Source organism: Populus alba, chromosome 1 (genome assembly GCF_005239225.2).
Source record: "Populus alba chromosome 1, ASM523922v2, whole genome shotgun sequence".
NCBI lineage: Eukaryota > Viridiplantae > Streptophyta > Magnoliopsida > Malpighiales > Salicaceae > Populus > Populus alba.
The window spans coordinates 43,206,846-43,228,361 of record NC_133284.1 but is presented as its reverse complement, the minus strand read 5'-3'; the positions used below and the strand labels follow the sequence as shown (position 1 = coordinate 43,228,361).

General features: G+C 34.9%; 3 protein-coding genes across 5 annotated transcripts; all 3 read left to right on the top strand.

The window, feature by feature from the left end:
• The first annotated feature begins 3,302 nt into the window (after positions 1–3,302).
• Positions 3,303–4,234, top strand: LOC118027480 (probable protein phosphatase 2C 80). Its single transcript, XM_035030855.1, has 2 exons — positions 3,303–3,533; positions 3,602–4,234. The coding sequence occupies exons 1-2, from the start codon at positions 3,303–3,305 to the stop codon at positions 4,232–4,234; spliced, it is 864 nt and encodes a 287-aa protein (XP_034886746.1).
• Positions 4,235–5,867: 1,633 nt separating this feature from the next.
• Positions 5,868–14,937, top strand: LOC118063576 (SH2 domain-containing protein A). Of its 2 annotated transcripts, XM_035077640.2 has the most exons (12): positions 5,869–6,253; positions 7,136–7,303; positions 7,513–7,719; positions 7,813–7,902; positions 9,613–9,690; positions 9,792–9,956; positions 10,952–11,296; positions 12,084–12,367; positions 13,235–13,397; positions 13,871–14,220; positions 14,466–14,543; positions 14,651–14,937. In XM_035077640.2, the coding sequence occupies exons 1-12, from the start codon at positions 6,089–6,091 to the stop codon at positions 14,676–14,678; spliced, it is 2,121 nt and encodes a 706-aa protein (XP_034933531.1). In that variant the 5' UTR covers positions 5,869–6,088; the 3' UTR covers positions 14,679–14,937. The 2 variants fall into 2 exon arrangements, with proteins under 2 accessions (XP_073264137.1, XP_034933531.1); XM_073408036.1 differs by lacking the exons at positions 14,466–14,543; positions 14,651–14,937 and having other exon boundaries at positions 5,868–6,253; positions 13,871–14,443.
• Positions 14,938–16,798: 1,861 nt separating this feature from the next.
• Positions 16,799–19,441, top strand: LOC118027484 (receptor-like serine/threonine-protein kinase At1g78530). 2 transcript variants are annotated; one of them, XM_035030860.2, is made up of 6 exons: positions 16,799–16,991; positions 17,357–17,549; positions 17,633–17,971; positions 18,175–18,429; positions 18,518–18,651; positions 19,066–19,441. In XM_035030860.2, exons 2-6 carry the CDS (start codon positions 17,411–17,413, stop codon positions 19,264–19,266), a joined length of 1,068 nt encoding a protein of 355 aa, XP_034886751.1. In that variant the 5' UTR covers positions 16,799–16,991; positions 17,357–17,410; the 3' UTR covers positions 19,267–19,441. The 2 variants fall into 2 exon arrangements, with proteins under 2 accessions (XP_034886751.1, XP_073267019.1); XM_073410918.1 differs by having other exon boundaries at positions 16,799–16,995.
• The last annotated feature ends 2,075 nt before the right edge of the window (positions 19,442–21,516 follow it).

Below are 21,516 nucleotides of genomic sequence, written 5' to 3'. Positions count from 1 at the left end.
TACGTCTTCTTCTTTTCTTTAAGCTTTTTTTATTTTTATTTTTTTAAAGCAACCACACGACCCACACTTCCTTATGAATCATATACTATTTTTCCAAGTTGTATTTGTGCTAATAAATAGTATCACTCTCAAATAAGTTGTTTTCATTTCCTTTGTCAACTCTAAGTAACCACAAGACACGACGATACTGATGTTTGAGTTGGATGATTGAGTCACTTAGGTTACCAGTAAATATGTTGAGGAAAACTTTATCATTGTTGCCCCTATATATATGTACAAGTTTGGGTAATCGTTTTCTTTGCAAGAGTTTATAAGGGGTGTATTTTGTTATTATAATCTAAGTCCATCTCAATTCCATTATTGAGAGTGGACTCCCTTGTTTGTTTTTGAGAAGTTATTGAGAATCCTTAAAAAGCCAATGATTTTTATATTCAGACACTACTACATGCCAATCAGCAGTGTTGATTCCATCCCCTTGTTTACCTTTTTCATTAGGCCAAATAGGCATATGAAGGATACTTTCCAAGGCAAGGTCTCTCATGTGAAGGAATGGAGGGGGAAATGAGTATTGGTTAAGTTTAATGATGTAGCAAAACCTCAATTAGGCTATGCTAGTAATCTAGGTTTGCTCTCTTTAGCTATCTGATCCATAACGAAGCACGAGTCATATAAATTATCTTTTTAACATAAAAACAAATGAATATGTTGACATTTCCTTCACATTTTTTAACATAAAAAAATCTCAATTGTAAATTAAAAATTTTATGCATGCATTTAATTAAATAAATCAATAAATATTTATGCAATTGAACCAAATTATAAAACCTAATTCATAACCAACCAAAGTTAACCATCCAAATTTATGACCCAACTCATGGACTTAATCGGGTTTAATAATTTTTTTTTATAATTTTTTATTTAATTATAATATAAGAAAAATAAACGCTCACAAAATCAGGAATCAACTAAATATTAGAGCATTTAATATCAAACTAAAAAAATTACATTGCTCGATAAAAAATCAACAAAATATTAAAGAATGAAATTGAAAACAATTAAACAAGAAAAATCAATTATGTAGGATTAAATTGGAGAAAAAAACAAAAAATATATAGCATACGGGCTTTGTTGGCCAACATGGCCTCCAAACAAAAGCCCGTGTGCACGGGCATGGGACAACCCATGTGTCTGGGCTTGCTAAAATTCTCCTTTTTTATAAGGCAAATAACTTATTGTCCACCCTGATTGTTTTGAAAAAAAATACAACAATTGATGTGTTGCTTACTTTGCCTAGTTTTCCTTGATCAATGGTCGTCGAAAAGTCAAACTTGAGGTGCTCAACACTAGAAAAATCTATTTAAAGCCATTTTTAAAACAAAAAACATCTAAAAACCACTATAAAGACCTAAATAAACCCGTTTATACCTTTAAATAACACAAAAAGGTCCATAAATTAAGAAAAATCAACTTGAAACAAAAAAAGCTTCCCGAGATTAAATCTATTTTTTTCTATGCAATTTAAAGATGAAAGAACATCTTATTGAATTTTTTATCATAAAATGAAACTCGTAAATATTAAGATATAATAACTTTTTTTTCTACCATCAAAATATGGTGATTTTTTTTCTACCTCAAATTAGAGATGAAATAAAATACTTAAAAATAAGTCAAATGAATAAAAAAAAAATACAAAAGTAATGTAATGACATTTTAATATATGGAATCCTTGATTTTTGTATAAGAAATTTTTTGTCGTAATCTTACATTATTTGAACATTTTAGACGAAAAGATTCATAAAATTTATGTTATTTAGTTTGACAAAATTTGCCGACATTCAAAAAGAATATTTAACAGAAAATGATTAATAACATTTTTTTTTATTCCTATTATTGATTTATATTAACATGATATACAATTAAAAGAATGCTTTGAAATAACCGAATCTAAGATTGTCGCACTCTATATTTATTAATAGGTTCTTGGATAAAGTTTGTGTTCATATCATGCATCTTTATCTATTTATATAATATAAATAGATTTTTATTTGGATTTAAAGTGATGACTTTGTTGATAAAAAAATTTAAAAATATTTTAATAATAATGATAGTCATTGTGAGAAAAATATGAAAATTTCATATGAAATATTAGTGTCTAACATTCAATAAATTATAAAGTTTTTTTCTTTCAAAACATAAAAATTTCATGATATTAAGTATGATACAATTATCTAAGTCATATGATGATATCAACAGCAAATAGTATAAGTATATAATATAATTCTTCCTTTTATGAATATACCTTTTTGAATGCCTCATGATAAACAAATATAATTAGATATTAAAATAAATGTAAGATAATAAATATTCTAAGACTTTGTGTTTGATTTTCAATTTAACTAGATATTCTAATTCCTTATGACAAAAAAAATCATAAATCTCATTCCAATTTTATTTTTACTTTTTTAGGATTTGAATATAAAAACTCTAAGAGAACATTCAGAAATGTGATTATATCCATGTTTTTTAAAAAAATTAAAATTTTTTTGTATGTTTTGGATCGTTTTGATGCATTGATCTCAATAATAATTTTAAAAAGTAAAAAAAAAAAATCATTTTGATACATTTCGGTGTGAAAAAAACTTTAAAAAATAACCGCAACCACACTTTCCAAACAGATCTTAAATCTACCATTTTGAGAAATAATAAGATAATTTATTGTTATATAAAAAAATCACCTAACTTAATGCATTGGACAATGATTTTTTTTTTTCTAAAAAAAAAAAACTTAAGAAGTCTCAATAATATAGTTTTGTTGATGAACATTATTTTTTTAACCAATTTTTTTTAATCTTAAATTCACTTGCAATTTAAAACTAAACTTTATATATATATATATATATAGTTAATAGAGCACGTGTATCACACTTGTGCGACCATTTTGGACTTCGCTTGAGTATAGAACTGGGCTTCATAGAAAGTTCCCTGGTCCTCTTAAGACCTAAGGAAAATTTGAAGGATGGCGTCGATTTCTCCGACCTCGGCAAGGAAAGGAAAGTTCCGATCCTCCTCGCCTCGCCACTTTACACTATATATACATGTATTGCTACTCCTGACTGAAATAACGCGTAATCAGTTTTTCTTTCCAAACAAACCCTAACGCTGCTGCTTAGATTGTTTTCCTCTCAAATCCCTCTGTTCATTGCTTCCGAATTCAGTAAGGAATTAGTAACTTTCTTTTTATAAATTGATAAACCCTGAGATCGAACTCCATCAAAGTTATATTTCTTTAGGCAACAAACGACATGATTATCAAAAAGAGAAGAATAGCTGTGCGAAGCCAGCCAAATTTTCAAGCCACGGTTTCGGTTTCTGATGATGATGAAAGCGGTGAGAAGTTGAGGATGAACATGGGAACCTGTTACTTCCCAAAAGATATCGAGTCGAACCCAGAAAGTCTAGGCCAAGACGCCCATTTTACCAAGAAAGACAAACCTTTGGAGTGGCTGATGGTGTTGGTGGTTGGGCTAAAAAGGGTATTGATTCTGGGATTTTTGCCAGAGAACTCATGTCCAATTGTCTTACTTCTCTTCGATCCTTAAAGCCTGGTCGGGCTGTTAATCTAAAGAAGATATTGTTAAAAGCGCATTCCAAGACCGCTGCTATAGGATCATCCACTGCCTGTGTTGTTAGCCTTAAAGGAGACCGTTTGTGTTATGCCAATGTAGGTGACAGCGGTTTCATGGTTTTTAGAGGGAAAAGGCTTGTTTACAGGTCACCAACGCAGCAGAATTATTTCAACTGTCCTTTTTCCTTGGGGAATTGGGTTGGGGAGGGTAAGCGCCCGGTTTCGGTTTTCCTCGGTGAATTTGATGTAGAGCAGGGGGACATTGTGGTTGCTGGTTCTGATGGAGTGTTTGATAATCTTTTTGGCTCTGAGATTGAGGAAATTCTTCAAGAATCTGAAGGAAGACCTTGGCCTCAGGACCTTGCATGGACCATCGCAACTGTTGCGTCCATGAATTCAACCAGCGAAGAATATGACTCTCCCTTTGCAATTGCTGCTGAGTCTGAAGGAATCGAGCACGTTGGAGGCAAAATTGATGACATTACTGTCATTGTTGCTGTGATTGAGTTGGACCAGCCTCGAGTTAGCCAGGAGGAGAGGAGGAGGAGGAGGAGGAGGAGGAGGAGTAACACGCATTCATTCATGACACGAGACAAATTAGTTTTGTAGTCCCTGATCTGCAACTGTAAAAATCAAAGCTAGGATCTTTGTTTTTTCCTTTTCTTCTTTAGACTTGACTAAATTCACTGATTCTTTGCTACATCAAAGATTTTAAGTAAACATCAATCAGTGATGCAGTCAGGTACAGGATCATCACCATTGTTTAATGTATTTACCCTCCTTTGAAGGCCCTTTGAGAAGTCATCTATGTGGTCTCACTGATCAATTCTTTGAAGGGCATGATCAAATTCTTTCCATTTTAATTTGCCAATTGAGAATGAATATACACAGTTAAAACCTGAGAGAGTGGAAAAACTTTCTAGTTTGAAATGCTTTGTGTCATAATAGAATTCTGTGCACCTAGATAACACACACACATGCTTGTTCTTGAAGCACCATTACGAACGCAGGTTCACCTTTCTTCCTCTTGGACAAATTGATTGTTTAATTATATTTCTGCTAACCAGAGCATATTCCAGAATTGGACTCGGAGTATTTAGTTCTTATTTTTCACTACTACTTTCTTAGACTCGATCATTCTTTCTTCAATCTGTGTTGCCCTATACATATATAAAAGCCTGTTCTTGTTCGTTCTTCGAGCTAGTGGAGTCCCTCCTGCTAATGAAGATACTGCTCCAGTCTTCCCATTGTTTCACAGTGGATCTTTCCTTTTCCCTAAGAATTGAACGAACCAAGTTCACCTATACGAGAGAGTGAGGAATAAAAACCTACAATCAACTTCCCACTTTTGATGTCCCACGATTCTGCTAGTTTAGAAACTAAAGAGAAAAACAGGGGTTATATGTTATAACCCCTGTTTTTCTCTATATATATATATATATATATATTGTGCTGTGATCTTTAAGAGACACGCTGTCAAATAAAAAATATCATTTTTTTTTCTTCTGATTTATGTGGGTGTCCGGGCTAGCTTGCGCGTACCATGACTTACTGAACATCCTGCAAACCCAGTAAGCATGTAAAGCACCGCGGGGATGATAGACGTGCACAGTAAGGTTTGAACCCAGGATGCAGAGGAAGGGAACAAGTCCCTTTAACCGCTGGGCCAATACCTCAAGTGCCAAATAAAAAATATCATTAAGAAGCCAAGTAATGGGCAATCAATTTTTTCTAAGAAAAACAAAATCATTAAACTTTCAATTTCAAGTTAATGAGCCTTAAGTTTACTAGTATCAATGTCAAGAAGAAAAGAAAGTGTTTTTATTTATTTTCTCCATAAAAAACCCCTCTTTCCAAAACTTTCAAAAAACAAAAAACAAAAAAAATCCAAGGTGAAATGATTAAATATTTTTTTTATTTGATTTTTTTTTATTTTTTTATTTAAAATTAATTTTTTTTTAATTTCATTCCTTTTAATTTTTTTTATATATTTTATTCTTTTAATTGTTATTTATTTTATTTGATTAAAATAATTTACTATGTATAAATTTATTTTTTATAAAAACTATTCTTGAAAATCACTTTTAAAAAAATAAAAATTATTTTCCAATCATTTCTGCCGAGTCATAGCATTTAACTTCTACATTTCCTAGTATAACCCTCAAGTGGTTGTGTTGGGATTGACGCAAAGTACCAGATTATTACCCACCTACTTTCCTTTTCATTAAAACAAAAAACAAAGAAAAAACGGAACCCACCACCGAACCAACCGTTAATTAAAACAGAACAGCCGTGTCTGCCTCCCTGCTTTTTTTAGTAAGAGAAACAAAGTAATTAAGTGTGAATTAAGAGAGAGTGCAAAAAATTTCAGTTTCTTTGTCAGTTTTTAGAGAGAGAGGGACAGACAGAGAGACGGCGGGGTTTGGGTTTTTTGAGGTTTCTTTTGATCAAGAAACAATAATAATGGGTAGTGATAATAATAATGTGATAAACAGAAAAGATTACATTTTGCTGAAAGATTTCAGAAAGGAAATTGAAGTTGAAAATGAAAAGGATTTTTCTATTTCTTTTTGGGTTTATCTTATCAACTCCTCCACCGCTGCATTTCCTGCTACAATCATCAAACAGGTTTGGAAAACACTGCCCTTTTTCGCGCTACATTGTTTGTTTGTTTTCCTGCATTTAGGTATTCAACTGAATCTTCAAGTTTATTACAACTTCTAGCATCTATTCCTATCACTTTAAGTGTAACCCAGGTTTAAATTTTTGTTCTTTTGATGGGTTTAGTGTATTTTAGTGGTGGGGCAAAGCTTGTATCTTTTTCAATGTTTGGATGTCAATTGGAGTGGCATCTAAATCCTTAATTTTGTGTCTTTTTGATGGACTTGTGATGTTGGTATTGGTCAAGTACATTACAGGTTTTTTGCTGGCTCGTTATTTTGTATGGTTTAAATGTAGGAAAGCTTAGTTTTTTCTTTATGGTCATGAGCCGGAGCAGTGTCATTCCTCATTAAATTTGACGAGTCATCTGCTTGATAGATTTTATGATTTCCAGAAATCAGGCATATAGCTACTCACTACGATGAAGGGAACTTTTTTTGGCATTGCCACGTCTGATATCCTTTTTGTTTGAAGATTTTTCTAGGTTCAGATCTCATCTACGTATAGTGAACTTTTTCCAAATTCACCAGCTCATTCCACCTCTTTCTTATAGCCCTGCAGTCCTCTGTCAAGGAAGTCTAATTAGTAGATATTAATGAGTAAGCGAGCTTTATTAGCTCTAGTAGAGTCAGTCAGCAAAACCAAGGAGCTGAATAATGTTTTTGATTTTTCAGATATTGACAATCATCTTTAATGCTATAGCATAAGGGTGGCAATTCTGCATAATCCATAAATCTTTGTTAATCAGTGATTTATGTTTTAAAATGTGGTGTACAAGTGTGTTTTGCTTGTTGGACAATTTTTTTATCCTCTAAAATGAAATGCTGAACTAAATAATTCTTTTTGCAGGTTTACTCGGATATTAGCAGCGATGCTCCTTTTCTTGTTCTAAATGAGAAGAAGATAATGACACTTTTTCCATTTTTCCATGCTCACAAAGAAACTACAAATTTTAGTAATTCTACATCTATGGAGATTGAGTTTCCTCTGGAAAATTGGATTCATGTTGGATGTGAGGTATGTTTTAGAAGTCAAGTCACACAATTAGTCATTTATGAAATTTATAGTATGGGGGTTACTTTTCCATCATTGAGTTTTCATTTTGTTACTTGTAATTTGCCTTTATTTGTATAATATTTTTGTTCTCTCCCTTCCTCTTCTCTCAATTTCTCTCACCAGCTCTCTCTAAAGTTAAGAAATGCTAAATGTTATCTTGCTTATTATAGGTTGTTACCGATATGTTGCGGTTTCACATTAATGGGAAGATTGTAGGAGAGCAGCCTCAGTCATTCTCCCTTGACAAAAGCTCGAACTCCAATGGACTGAGGAAGATAACATTAGCTGGTGCTGGTGGAGATGATGGCTTGCAGGGTTATGTTCACCATGTAGAAGTCTTGCCTTTAAGCATGTCCATTAAGGAACACTATGTTAAGGTTCATAAAAGATATTTTTTTGAATTCTGTTCTTTTTTTATATCTGCCTATAAATTAACTGAATACTTGACAAATATGCTTATGCTATGATAGGACCCACCTGTACGATTATCGATTGATCTCTCTTCAACCTCTGAAATTGATGAAGACAGTGATAGAATTTGGAATATTGTTGGAGGCAAGGTTAGTAATTATAGGGAATTTTGATATTATGTTTTCCTAAGGAGTCATGTTACATCTTGAAACCAGCTGGCAAGCCACTGGGGCACGGGTGACTTGATTGTCACTCTTTGTAGGCCTTGTTTTAAGGTTGCTGTTTCTTTTCTTTTCTTTTATTTCTGCAAGCGGTTTCTAATAGTTGTATGCGAGAGCTAGGCAAGTAATTCAAATAACCATTTTCACTCTATTCGCAAATTGAAGAATAATAGTTGTCATCTTGAGTTAGTAAGATGCTGCACATATCAACCTTCCTTTTGTGTGAGAAAACGATTCATAGGCAGCTTATGCATAAAGGCTAGGTTTCGATGCATGTATTTGCAATTCAATCTTTCATAGGCGAAGAGGACATCTCTTTGCCCTTTGTTTGCTAAGTTGGAAGGGGAGTGAACAAGTGAAAATTTTTAAAATTAATTTTGTTCTCTTGTATGGTCTTAAAGAAAAGAAAACAAAGAGAAATAGTTGGGATTATTTACAGTAAGATTTTATCTCATGCAGCGTAGCAAGATTTCCAGCCTAGATAGGTAAAACTTTGAAGGGAAAATCTTTTAAAACAGAGTACATCTATAAACAATGAATTTGTAAAACTTTCCTTCCCTTGCCTCTCATCCTACTTACATATGCTTGGTTTTAATTTAAGGTCAGTGCGTGTGATGATTTTTGCCTGTTGGAGGAAGAAAAGGATGGTGTAAAATTCCAAAGACTGGTTAGTGAAATATGCCCACGTGTAGGATTGGGGAAAAATTGCTGAGATTAGGACTGTAAAGCAAGAAATTGTGATTTTTTTTGTCCAACTTACATATATTCCTAGATGGTAAACACCTGGAGATTAAAAGTAGTCTTGCGGGAAATAATTTAGGTTATACTAATGTTCATCATTTATTACATATGAATCTTATCATATCTGTTCTGTTGTAATTGAAAAAAGAAATCATATTAAGGAAATGGAAGAAAGGAGGAAAAAGTATCCACAAATTTAAAACTAGCTGCTAATACTAGGAGGTTTGTCTTGAAATTTGTTTGGTCAAACAACTTGTGATCTGGCCCAACAAATTAGGTGAAAACCTCAAATTAGGATTTATTACTTTTGGTTGTATACAAAGGTGTTTCAGGTCGTATTTTGGTTAATTTAGAACCTCCATTGTATTTTCCATTCCCCTCCTAATTTTATGGTTGAATCAATGCTCTGTGGTGAACCATGTAAATTTTGTGGGCATTTTCTGCTTCTCATTTCTCATTTCTCATTTCTATTGCTTTTGTTTTGCTGTGAGGCGTTCTACTAATGTTAGCCTTTTATTACAAGTAGAAAACTGCTTCCAGTCTCACAATATATCAGGTTAGAAAGCCCTCGGAAAGCTTCAGTTGTAGAGCACCATAGGAAGCCAAGAAAGCCACTCTATACCAAATTAACTGATTAGATAAGAATTGATTTCTATTTATGTCGACATTTGCTCTCCAAACATAGTTTACCAAATAATTGAAAGCACCGTGCAACACCAAGAATCTTCCTATCTCTATCTCTCTCAAACTCATAAATTGGGTCGAATGAAATCCTCTAGAGGTTGTGGAGTGTGGACAAACAGACAATTAATTTTCCTACAGGATATGTTAACATTGTGGAAGTTATGAATCAAATAGCAGCATTCTAAGATTTTCTTCTCATATTTCTGTTTGCAGGCTTCATGTCGAAGGATTTTTTCCTTGGATGTGGTTTTATTAAATGCAATATGCCAGGCTGTAAACGAGGAATTGGAGGTCTGTATCTCTGGGTTTCCAGTAGTGCATTTTACCATATTTTACTTGTATTTTTGGCATTTCTTCTTGTACTAACATTTGCACATTACTTGCTTTAATAGATTGTTGCTTCACTGGTTTATGCGGACAGTGGGCTTCCTGTGGAGAAAACATCTGATGATGAAGATCCCCTTTTGGCAAGCTGTGATGGGATAGAATTTGCTTCGTATGATAGACCAGGCAAACTATTGCATGGGCATGCATCCTTGAAGCTCAAAATATCCCAGGTAGTAATGTCAGACTTGAAAAATGTTTCTGGTCACTTATCCAGTGTACAAGTGCTCTTCTTCTATGCATGGACAAGATGAACATTCTTATGTTCATTTCCACTATTATTTTCTTCCTCTCAGTTTTCCCAGAAAATGTCTTTAGCATTCTATATGCATTATTTTCCTACAAGACTGAAAGTTTAAAGAACACAATCATATTGCTGTGGTTATCTGAAATAAACTCTGCTTACCATATATACCTCTAATGGAGATTGCAGCAATGGGACCAACCTTATCTGCAGCTAACTTGCAGCTTGCAGTCTGATGCAGTTGGCAGCTGTTTCTTGACCTTGATCAGTCTGTGAATTTGCATTATAAATAAGCATACAATTATTATGATTTTCCATCTGGTCATGTTATATCCTAGACATCAATCTGTAGATAATTTAAATGCTGCTGCATATTTGCAAAAAGTTTGTGTTGCATATTCACAAATTGATGAACACTGTATTAAAGTAGAGTCGTTTACATTTAGCTGAAATAATCATCATTATTGTTCCTGAATAATAACGTAGATGTTTCCCATGTTGGGTGCACTCAACTTGAATGAGTCTGTGAGTTACCTTTTTTTTTTTTAATTAAAAAGCAAAAATATATCTTATTTAGGCTGATCTTACCTTCTTGGCACATCTTGTTCTTTTTTCCCATTGTTACAAGTATATTTTAAATGCATACAATGCTGGTCTTGGGTCTCCTTGTGGTTCATGCCCCTGCTCTGGTAGGCAAGGCTATTAAAAGTCTTAACTCCAAAGCGGTATGCCTTTTGGTTTGGTACCTGCCCATGTGCCACGAAGCAGTATTCTGCTTATGGTGCAAGGAAATTGTTAATTTCTGGAATGGGATTCTGGATTCGCTAATTCTCAGGAGATTAAATTTGTTTACTTTGCAATTTGGGTTCTTGCTATCAATATTTATGGAATTTGCTAGTGATTCTGCTTTCATTCCCATGTCAGCTTTCATCCAAGTGTGATAATAGGCTTTTCCGCATTAAATTAGAAATTCCAAAATTCAGTGGGTATCATTTCCTAGAGGCATTTTCCCATCCAATCCGTTGCATCTCTCGAAGTCGTAATCCTCGCACATCTCTGACATGGAAAAGGCCAACCTCTGCTGCTGACCCTTTAAATAAATATCAATCATTTGGACTATGTAATGGATCCTTGGAATTGCAGCAAAACTCTATCCATAAAATAAGACCCAGTCCATCATCAAAACGGATCAAACTGGGGAAAGAAAGGACATCTGCAACGGGGCAGCCAGATGTGGCATGCTACTCTGATACTTGGACAACTAATCAGGTATAAAATGAGTTTTCTTTTAATTTTCATTACAATCACCATTCTTTCTTGTATTTATCATTGCAATCATCATTCTCACCTTCCTTGTGATTGTAGTAGTATTAGTATGAATAGTTGAATGACTACTGTAAGCATAACTATCCATCGATAGGATATTTGTGGAGATCACCTTGTATCATTTATTTGATTGTTCAAATATCTGGCTCCCATATCATTAAAACTTTTCTCCTATGTTTTTTGCTAAGGTATCTTTCGCTTTTTAGTCTTGTTTTTTCTGTCTTTTTTTTTTCTTTTTGTTCCACATGATTTACAGAAGATTGTTTGGTGCCTGTTTTTTATTCTTGGGGCCCACTGTTGACATGACCAAAGTTGGTGCTTGAAATTATGTCTTTAGGTAAGAGAAGGACAAGTGATTTTCAGAAAACATGTAATAACTGTGGATGAAATAAGCATATAATCTATGATATTTACTTTTATTCTCCAATTCTCAACTCAATACCATGAAGTTGGGTACTTTATTTTCTGTATGTTGTTCTGGATACAGAAATCCCATACCAAATGTGCAGCATGGGTGGTGGATGATATTTTTTCTACTTGGAAAACATTTTCCTTGCAGGCCCTTTCCTTGAGATATTGTATAGTTTATCAAATTTTTTTTTTTAACTGTGATGTTGGAGAGACTCATTTATTAAGAAATGTTTGGTTGGAAGTTGAAGTTTATTCTCCCTAATTTCATTATTGTATTATGTTGGCATGATTCTAACTGCATCACCATTTTTTAATCTAGGTTGCAAATGAAGCAGGGACACAATTAGCCAGGGGAGCAGAGAATATTGAAGAAGCAGACAATTCACCATCTGTATCAGACAGTATTGAAGAAAGGTTATCGGATTTCAATATTATGTCAAGTGGCGGCTATTCAATTTCTGATGTGATCATTTTTAAATACTGCCTGGGAGGCTTGACTGACAGGGCTCTTCTGCTGAAGGAGGTTGCAACCTCTGCCTCTGAAGAAGAGCTTTTTAGACTTGCAAATGAGGTTTCATTGTACTCAGGATGTTCACACCACAGGTATGTAAGGGTTTGGTTCATTCTGGACGCAGTTTTGTTTGAGTATTCTATGCCTGATTAGTTATTAGTAGGTTAAAGTAATCATAATCTTGGTGCCTGTACGATATCAAAATCTCTATGAGTTCTATGCTATAACTTTTATAAGTTGAGTTCTTGTACTCTTGAAAAATGATCAATCAAGTACATTTAAAAAAAATTACTTTGCTCATGAGTATTTAAACCATTGCCATATCAAGGGTATTTTCAAAATAAATTTCCTAATTAATGAATGTTTAAATTTATAGGAACTCAAATTGAAAAAGCTGCGGTTTAGGAATGGATATCTGACAAAGTACAGGAACTGATTTTTTGATTATCTCATAATAGGTTTGTTGAAACGTGTCTAGCATGATGATCCTTTGCTAATGTTTTTTGATGACAGCGATTTGGTTGATTTTAGTTACAAACAATTCACTTCACATTTTCATGTCAAACTCACTGGATTTCTTTTGCCTGGTCATGTGTGGGCCAAGTTTTTTTCTCTCTTCTTCTATCATTTGCAAGTTACAACAAAAAATCATGGTAGCCCCTTGCACTGGATTGAAGTAAGGCTGAGCATTGCATTGTTGCCTACAACTCTATGAAGTTGACCGATCTTACCTGTGTGAAATTAACTTGGGGAAGTGATCCAGCTTCATGTCCTCATCTTCATTATCTTTTATAAAAGTTAAAATAGGGGATAGACATTTTGACAGCTCTATGGCTCATAATTTGACTAACCTAGTTGTCATTGCTAACTGTTGCCGCTCCACACAAGTAGAATTTCTCAATCATTTGAGATGCCTATTGTCTAGTTTTAATACTCACAATACCATCTTTCTTGTTCAGGCGACAGATAGTGATATCAAAGAGGTTGATAGAGGAAGGAACCAAATTTTGGAATTCAATCTCACAAAACAACCGCCACATTCAATGGGAGAATGTGATTTTTGAGATTGAAGAGCGATTTATGAGGATTACTTGCTCCAGTACCAGATCTCTTACCGAACAGGTTGCCTTTTCTTTTCCTTCTTCATGTCCTCATTATGAGAACACACAATGCTCTGCTTACAAATTGAGGTTCATGTACTGGTGGCTTGGAAATAATATTACTAGTTTTGGATCATTGTTAGGGGTGCAATGATATGGCCTCGTGCATGAGATGAGGCATGTGTATTTTCTGGCTCATTATAATTTGAATCTAAGACATCCAATTTGAAAGATTTACTCTAACATGCACTCTTAAACTTAATGAGCCCCTTTTCATACGAACTTGTCGTTAAGGGTATTCAGGCAAGCTCCTGCCCTACAGTATTACTTGGGGAGAATAATGGGAGTATGTATCGTAGTGTTGATTCACTAATTGTTGAATCAATGAACTCCAGAAGAAGCTTTTTTATGCTGAACATGCTATAATGGTGCTCAAGAGTGACTTGTGCACAACTTGGAGACTTTGTAACTATTCGGAGTTAATAATTGTTTCAGGATTTTGAGCTCCTGAGGAGAATTTCTGGATGTGGGGAATATATGGCCCAAGAAAATTTTGAGAAGATATGGCGTTGGTTGTACCCTGTTGCTTTTACATTAACGAGCGATTCAATAAACACAATATGGAATTCTACATCACCAAAGTGGATAGAAGGATTTATTACAAAGGAAGAAGCAGAACTGTCACTTCAGGGTCCTCGGGGTCTTCAAGAGCCTGGAACATTTGTACTGCGCTTTCCTACTTCAAGGAGCTGGCCCCATCCTGATGCAGGTTGCTTAATTGTGACCTACGTTGGCAGCGATTACACTGTTCACCACAGGCTTCTTTCCCTTGATTATATCTACAGGTGTGTTCTTCCATTCTTACGTCTTTCTTCCTTTATCCCCCCTATGTTAGGCGATAAATTATTGAATATATTCATCCCTTTGGTTATTAAATTATCCAGATATTTACGTGTGCATTGCATCTATATGTCTAGCTTTTGTGTTTTTTTTTTTTTTTTTTTGATGGGGGAGAGAGGATAGAAGAAGAGAAAGAAGCCCTGTTTGTTATTGACTTGAGCATGCGGTTGCCTTTGTTGTGTCCTTGCAGTAGTGAGGAAAGCGAGATGAATGGGAAATCACTAGAAGATATGCTGTTTGCCGAGCCTGAGCTCTCTCGATTAGGAAGGCAAGATATTTTATTCTTGATTTATTTTTAATTTTTTTTTTATGATGGAGATACCAAGTAATGCTTGTTCTCTCGGTGGATTAACAATTCATTAATTGAAAATGCAGGATAGTAAGACAACGTCAATTAACTTGATTGAGGCATAGAGGAATATCCTTCCGATTTTGCTTTTCGGGATATGGAATCATCATCTGTGTATATTCTTAATCCTCTTCCTGGCTGCTGCTGCTGCATCTTTTTCCTCTTATTTAATATTTCTTCTCCTCTCCAAGATGCATTTCTGTGATGCGCATGAAGCAGAGGGGGAAATGCTGTAATGTCAGCCCTAGGCGTTTTAACAAGATATTATCCTGTCAACTTTTGGCTTTTGTCAATTCAATTCTTTACATTTCAAGTATGAACCAACACGAAACTTGTCTAGTTCTTAAGAAGACATTAGAATGATTAATCCTTTAATTTCATTTATAAAAAATACGGTAAGAAATCAAGATGAGAAAGATTCTGGATCCTTGTATAACTTCTCATCTAACCAAAAAAAAAAAAAAGGAAAAAGAAGAGAAGAAGAATAAATTCATTAAACAAAAAGTAAAAGAAGAAACTGGAAGTGGAGAAGAGCAGAGCAACTCAACCACTTCAAAGCTCAATAATTGCTTCGATGATAAACTCAGCGACAGCGCACAGCTTTCGAGGTGATCCACAACAAGATTGCCAATGCTGACTTTGAACATTCCCAACTCCCTCCCTCCCTCCTACTTTGAATGCTAAAGGCTCCGATACAGGTGGGAAAGATTACATGGTGAGAAAGCAAGTACTCTGAGTCATTCTTCCCTTTTGTTCACATTTTATTGCCAGCTTTCTGGTTGCCAAAACATCTGCAATCAATGACCTTAACATTGCCTTTACGACTTCTTCAATTTTATTTTTGAAACGATTTAAAAATATTAAAAACACTGTTTCTACGGGGAAAAACAAAAATGTATTTAGTTTTTATTAGAACTATTTACACGTTAATGTCGAGGGACTGTGATTTATGAGAAGTGATAGCTCCTCTGTTCTAGATTTTCTTCTACGGACACTGCAAGTTATATTATCTCAAGTTTTTCTTAAAAAATAAAAATAAAAAATTCAATACTAAATCTCTGTATTTTCATTTCTGTTTGCAACTTTTTATTTTTATTATTAATGTAGGTGTTCGAGCCAACTTGCGCGTATCTCAACTAATCTCACAAGCACTAAAGTTAATAATCATATAAGCTTTCAGTGACCATTATATTAAGTAAGCATATGAATCGAACTTGAGATCAAAGAAAAAACAAATCTTTTGATTTTAAATTCTTATTACTAGGTTACATATTTGTAACTTGATCCTTAGTTTGTTTTCTTCTTGCAATTTAATTGATTTTTTTTTTTTAAAAAACATCCTTCATTTTTAATTTAATTTTTTAACCTCGTCAATTATAGAAAAAAAAAACATTTAAAAGTGGTAACCTAGATTGAAAATAAGATTTAGTAAAAGATCTAACTTATAATTATCAGAACGTAAAAAAGATTAACTCACAAAATTACAAGAATAATATACAATGAGTAAATTATAGTTTTTCAAGTATTTAAGTGAGTTTTAAGGGTGTAATCATAATTTTTAAACTCAGTCCGGTTCAAGGTCTGGGTTCTGGATTTTTATCTGGTCATTCGAGTTAATTTTTTTTTAAAATCAAACGATATTATTTTAGTAAAAATAAAAGTCAACGGATTGCAACCAGGTTTTTAACCGGGTCAATCGGGTCACACCAGATTTTTTTTTCTTCTATTTTTTTTTAACCCGACCCGATTTTATTCTCTGGTCGGTCAAATCAATCTGTCAAGCCGGGTTGGGTTTCAAAACTATAGGTGTAATCATCATTTTTATTTTATTAAGAGGTTATCTTAATGAATTAATTTTTTATTCAGACAAGACACTTAAAAAGCTATCTTAATAGCATAAAATAGGGTTTTGGCTAATATTTCGGCGAGCTCCCCCCTTGAGCTTTCCTCTGCATGTGAAACAACAATAACAAGATGGGGAACTAACTTCTTCAGCCTTCACCGACATCATATCTTTCTCTCTCTACAATAACAGGATCAAAGTTAAGCACGTGTCATAAAGCAGATAGATACGCATGACGTGGCAAGCCAAAAATTAGAGTCACGAGTCAAAGAATGAGTTGTGAGTGAATGGAAAAGACAAAATGTCAATAAAAGCATACACAAAAAATAGAAAGAAAATAAGAAGCTGTCAAGGAAAAGTTAGAGCCTTGTAATAATGCTTCTCATGTGTGTCAACAATCCCAATCACGCTACAGTTTTCCTTCCCTCCCTCCCTGTCCCTTTCACCATTGTTTCTTTCTTATCTTCCTTCTTAATCCTAATGGAAATGCCATGATCACGAACAGAATCATCTCTGCTTCTACGGTCAGTTAGTGCATAGCCCCTACCTTACCTTCTCTTTACTCCCAAGTTACTGTTGGTGTTTATATCTGATTCTTCATTTTACTTCGTTTTGTTTGCTCTTTAGACTTTCTTTGTTTAGATTGTAAGTGGTTTTGTAGTTTTTGGTGGGTTGAAGCTATTTGTGAAGCAAAAGAGAAGATTTGCGTTGAGCTTAAATAACAGCGTCCAGAGCTTGTTCTAGCTTCCTGTATAGTTTACTTACTTTCATTCTCTAGAAATGGATTCTTGTTGTAGTTACTCCACTGATGATGGATCTCTTACTGTTATACCTGTTAGCTGGCTGCCTTTTGAGTGAACTGATTTTGGTTTCTCATTTATGGTGGAAGATTTACATCTCAAAGCTCGGTTGACATTTATCCTAGCTGCCTTGGCAGGCTCAAATGGCCAAGGCTCAGTATATCGCATTCTACATCACAGTATGCTGCATTGCTTTTATAGTATCGAAGATAGTTATTTCAGTCCTTCTCTACAAGCGATGGAAAAGAAAGCACTTGATTTATGAAGAAGATGGCTTTTCAGGTACACTGACCACTACATAAATTTAATTGCTTGGAAATTAACATAATCAAACAAATATTAATATCTTACGATGGCAATTCCAGGTGGGAAGATGGTGATGTTCAAGTCTGCAATGATGCAATCTCTAAAATCCGATGAGCTCTTCAAGAAGACACTGAAATTGAGCTACAAGGACATAATTGGATCTGGAGGGTATGGGACAGTGTACAAGTTGATGCTAAACGAGTCTACTGCATTCGCTGTGAAAAGACTAAACAGGGGTACTGCGGAAAGAGATCGAGGATTCGAGAGAGAGCTGGAGGCCATGGGGGATATAAAGCATAGGAATATTCTCACTCTTCATGGATATTGCACTACCCCTCAATATAATCTTCTCATATATGAGCTAATGCCTAATGGAAGTTTGGACACGTTCCTGCATGGTATGAACATAATATAGCTTCAAGTAAACACCGCTAATCATTTTCTTCCTAAATGTTTGTCAGCACTGAAAATATGATATTCTCGAATTGAATGCCCTGTTCAATGTTCATAGCCAGTTCTGTAATTTCCTTATAGGCTAGAGTTTTATCTGAAGCATGCTTGATTTCAAAGGTATTCAATACTGAAGTGGATGATGATGCAGGGAGATCGGAAGAGACTAAGCTTTTGGATTGGCCATCCAGATATAAGATAGCACTGGGTGCAGCAAGAGGAATATCATACCTGCATCACGATTGCATCCCCCACATAATTCACCGAGATATCAAGTCAAGTAATATATTGCTGGATCAAAACATGGAAGCTCAAGTTTCTGATTTCGGATTGGCCACGTTGATGGAACCTGACAAGACTCATGTTTCCACGTTAGTAGCAGGAACTTTTGGATACCTGGCTCCTGGTATGCCAAAGCACCAGATAACTGTAAATCCAGTCTCTTCCCTTATTTTGATCTAACAATTAACATATTCAAATATGTGCTTCTTCAGAGTACTTTGATACGGGGAAGGCGACCGTGAAAGGGGATGTATACAGCTTCGGAGTTGTCCTGCTCGAACTTCTAACTGGAAGGAAACCAACAGACGAAGAGTTTTTCAAGGAAGGAACCAAGCTTGTAACATGGGTGAGTCTACTGAATTTAATCTAGGCTCTCTTGTGGGTGAGGAGAGGAGATTATATGAATTCCCAAAGTGCTTCTGCAGGGAATGCCCTTTTGATTTCCATGATAATTAATCATTCAAAAATTGCCATCTCAATAAATTTAAATATTAACTAACACGTGCAAGAGAATGGTCCATGGAAGCCATATTGAATACAGAAAACTCATCTTAACTGCATCAAATCCTGTACTGTAAAATAAATCAAGTTTCATGGTACAATCAGACATGTCTGTCAAGTTTTGTGTACATTTAGAACTGGCTATTTAACTGGGAAAAGGGTGCCTCGACTACTGGTTTCCTCTAGTGTTGGTCTGAAAATACGTGATATTACATGTATTGATATATTACCTGGTTGTGTATGTTGAAACTTGGAACAGGTGAAGGCAGTTGTCGAACATAAAAGAGGAGAGTATGTCCTTGACAGTAGCTTAAAGTGCAGTCCTGCTGATGAGATTAACAAAGTATTCAGAATTGCATTCAGGTGCCTTGAACCAGAGCCCTCCGAGAGACCTACCATGGCTGATGTTGTCAAGATGCTTGAGCAAGCTAAATCAGAGAGGGTTGTGGAAGAGTGTTAATATTTATGCATTGACCCTCCGAGAGACCTACCATGGCTGATGTTGTCAAGATGCTTGAGCAAGCTAAATCAGAGAGGGTTGTGGAAGAGTGTTAATATTTATGCATTGACTAATCCTTTCTCTAGCAAATTTGATGTGTACTTTATGGCCAATTAATAGATGTTCATTAACAGACGACTTGCTTTAAGTTGTTTCCGAGCATTACGAGTACCAAGCCTAAGATGAGCCAAAAACCTAGAAGAAAATCTCCATGGGAATAATGAGATGCTAAAAGGATAATAATGTTTGTTAGAAAAATACCAACCCCTGCATTGATTCGTAGGACTACATTTTACTATGGTTCAAGTAAGAACTACAAGATAATTCAAATCTGCTAAGCTTTTTTTTTTCTTACAAACAATGCAGAGACATCAGGTTCCCAACAGTCTTAAGTTACAATTACAAAAGAGATTAGCAGGATTTACCAAAGCCTCGAGTAATCAAGAAGTTAACATGCAACAATGAGAAAATACAAAATTGAAGAAACTAAAATGCAAAAAATTGAACTGACATAAACTTCAGGAAATCAAGTCACCTTATTCACTTGAGGATTGTTTCTAGGCCATTAGCTACCGAGGTTTTCAAGGAAGGAGAAACTGGAGCATCTCCAAGAAAATACGTCAAAAAGTGCAGAAGAAACATTTTCCGACGCAATCGTAGCATCTAGACTAGATGGAGTTCCATCTGATGAGACGCAAACCTGCCAATCACAATACAGTCTGAATTAATACGCAGAGAAGAAAAAACAGAAACAGAAGAAAAATGAAAGTAAAACCCTGTCACCGAGAAACATAGAAGAATTACAAAAGTGCTCATGTATGCATGTACAAATTCACACTTACTAGCATTTTGGAGGGGTCCAACCAAGTCAAAAATATTGAAGTTCCTTTTTTAAGAGGTCGACCTTGGAAGATGCTTCGAAATGTGGACAGAGCAGACTTGTCAAGTGAAGTGGCTTCTTTGATTCTTGGGGATATGGCTTCATCCAAGGCATCCTAGAAAGTTTTGCCATCAACAATCTGTAATGATTTTTCCAAAGGAGCTGCAATCAAGGAATAAGGTCAGTTATATTAGCGAAATTCATATGCTCTTCCTCTTCAGAGTAGTACGTATCTGATGAGATCAGTTACCCTGGAAAATCGAACTAAACAAAGCTGTGTTCTCTTGAATCTCACTAGCTGATTCTCCTTTCCAAGTGCTCAACGTACTTAATATGGACGGATTTACATATATCCCTGCAGCATGGACCTTAACACCAATTATTGCAAAAACCTTCTCCCTGTATCCTGAATTCAGTGAAGATCATAGTTACAACAACAGGAAGACATCTTAAGCAACAAAAGCCACGATTAGTCTTCAATAGACATTGGCCAAAATTATAATAGACCCATTTAATGTTTTTGATGAGTGAGGTCCAGGCTAAGATTTATATTATTCTCTTACATAATTTCTCTAATATGAATTTTTATTGTTGAAATCCTTACCAAAAACATCAAGGTTCAGACAGTATCAGCAGCAGGAGATTCCAGTCACTAAAACCATTAGTTTTCCAGTTATATTTGAAGCACCATCTCAAATAGATGCATTAACTAATTTAATCTTGAAGACTGGTTTTTTCCACCTGAGAGTTCTCTCATTGCCATTGGAAGACAGAGAATCCTCCACCTCTAAAGGGAGGCCTTTCCACTGAGCTCTCCTAAATGATTACAATTGGAGGTAATTTTACAAAGCACCTCTATGCAACCACCATCGTAGATAGTAATGATGTACTAGGATGAAGTTTATTGATATGCATTGGCAATCGACACCAAAGCTTTCGGATAGAGATGAAGGTTCTATAAATAAGCTCTTGAAGTTCCTCCACCCATTATGAGAGCAGGGAATTGTTGAAATAATTTCCTTACAATAAGTGTGAAATAAAAGGAAAAGAAAAGGAAAAGGCTGTTTGAGGATAATACATCAGTTAAGATAACTTCTTTCTATTTTCCTAGATCCATTTTCCTGCATTAAGTGATAATCAGATCAGCTCTGACAGTTAGATAGATGCTAACACCAAATGATTTTTAGATAAGTTCTACAAGGTCTCTCTGCTGGAAATAAATTCTTACTAAAGTAAACGACCAGTTCCAAGCAATGATAGCGAGGTAGAGCAGCCGGGTAAGCTCAAGGATGTCTGAAATCTTGCTTTGGTTGCAGGTTCCTCTGTGTATT

Excerpts from the sequence above, each read along its gene's own strand:
- LOC118063576 (XM_073408036.1), top strand. The coding sequence starts at position 6,089 with ATGGGTAGTGATAATAATAATGTGATAAACAGAAAAGATTACATTTTG. Across the intron at positions 6,254-7,135 it reads CTGCTACAATCATCAAACAG|GTTTACTCGGATATTAGCAG; the intron begins GTTTGGAAAACA and ends TTCTTTTTGCAG. Across the intron at positions 11,297-12,083 it reads ATACTTGGACAACTAATCAG|GTTGCAAATGAAGCAGGGAC; the intron begins GTATAAAATGAG and ends TTTTTAATCTAG.
- LOC118027480 (XM_035030855.1), top strand. The coding sequence starts at position 3,303 with ATGATTATCAAAAAGAGAAGAATAGCTGTGCGAAGCCAGCCAAATTTT. Across the intron at positions 3,534-3,601 it reads TGGTGGTTGGGCTAAAAAGG|CCTGGTCGGGCTGTTAATCT; the intron begins GTATTGATTCTG and ends CGATCCTTAAAG.
- LOC118027484 (XM_035030860.2), top strand. The coding sequence starts at position 17,411 with ATGGCCAAGGCTCAGTATATCGCATTCTACATCACAGTATGCTGCATT. Across the intron at positions 17,550-17,632 it reads TGAAGAAGATGGCTTTTCAG|GTGGGAAGATGGTGATGTTC; the intron begins GTACACTGACCA and ends TGGCAATTCCAG. Across the intron at positions 18,430-18,517 it reads TTTTGGATACCTGGCTCCTG|AGTACTTTGATACGGGGAAG; the intron begins GTATGCCAAAGC and ends GTGCTTCTTCAG.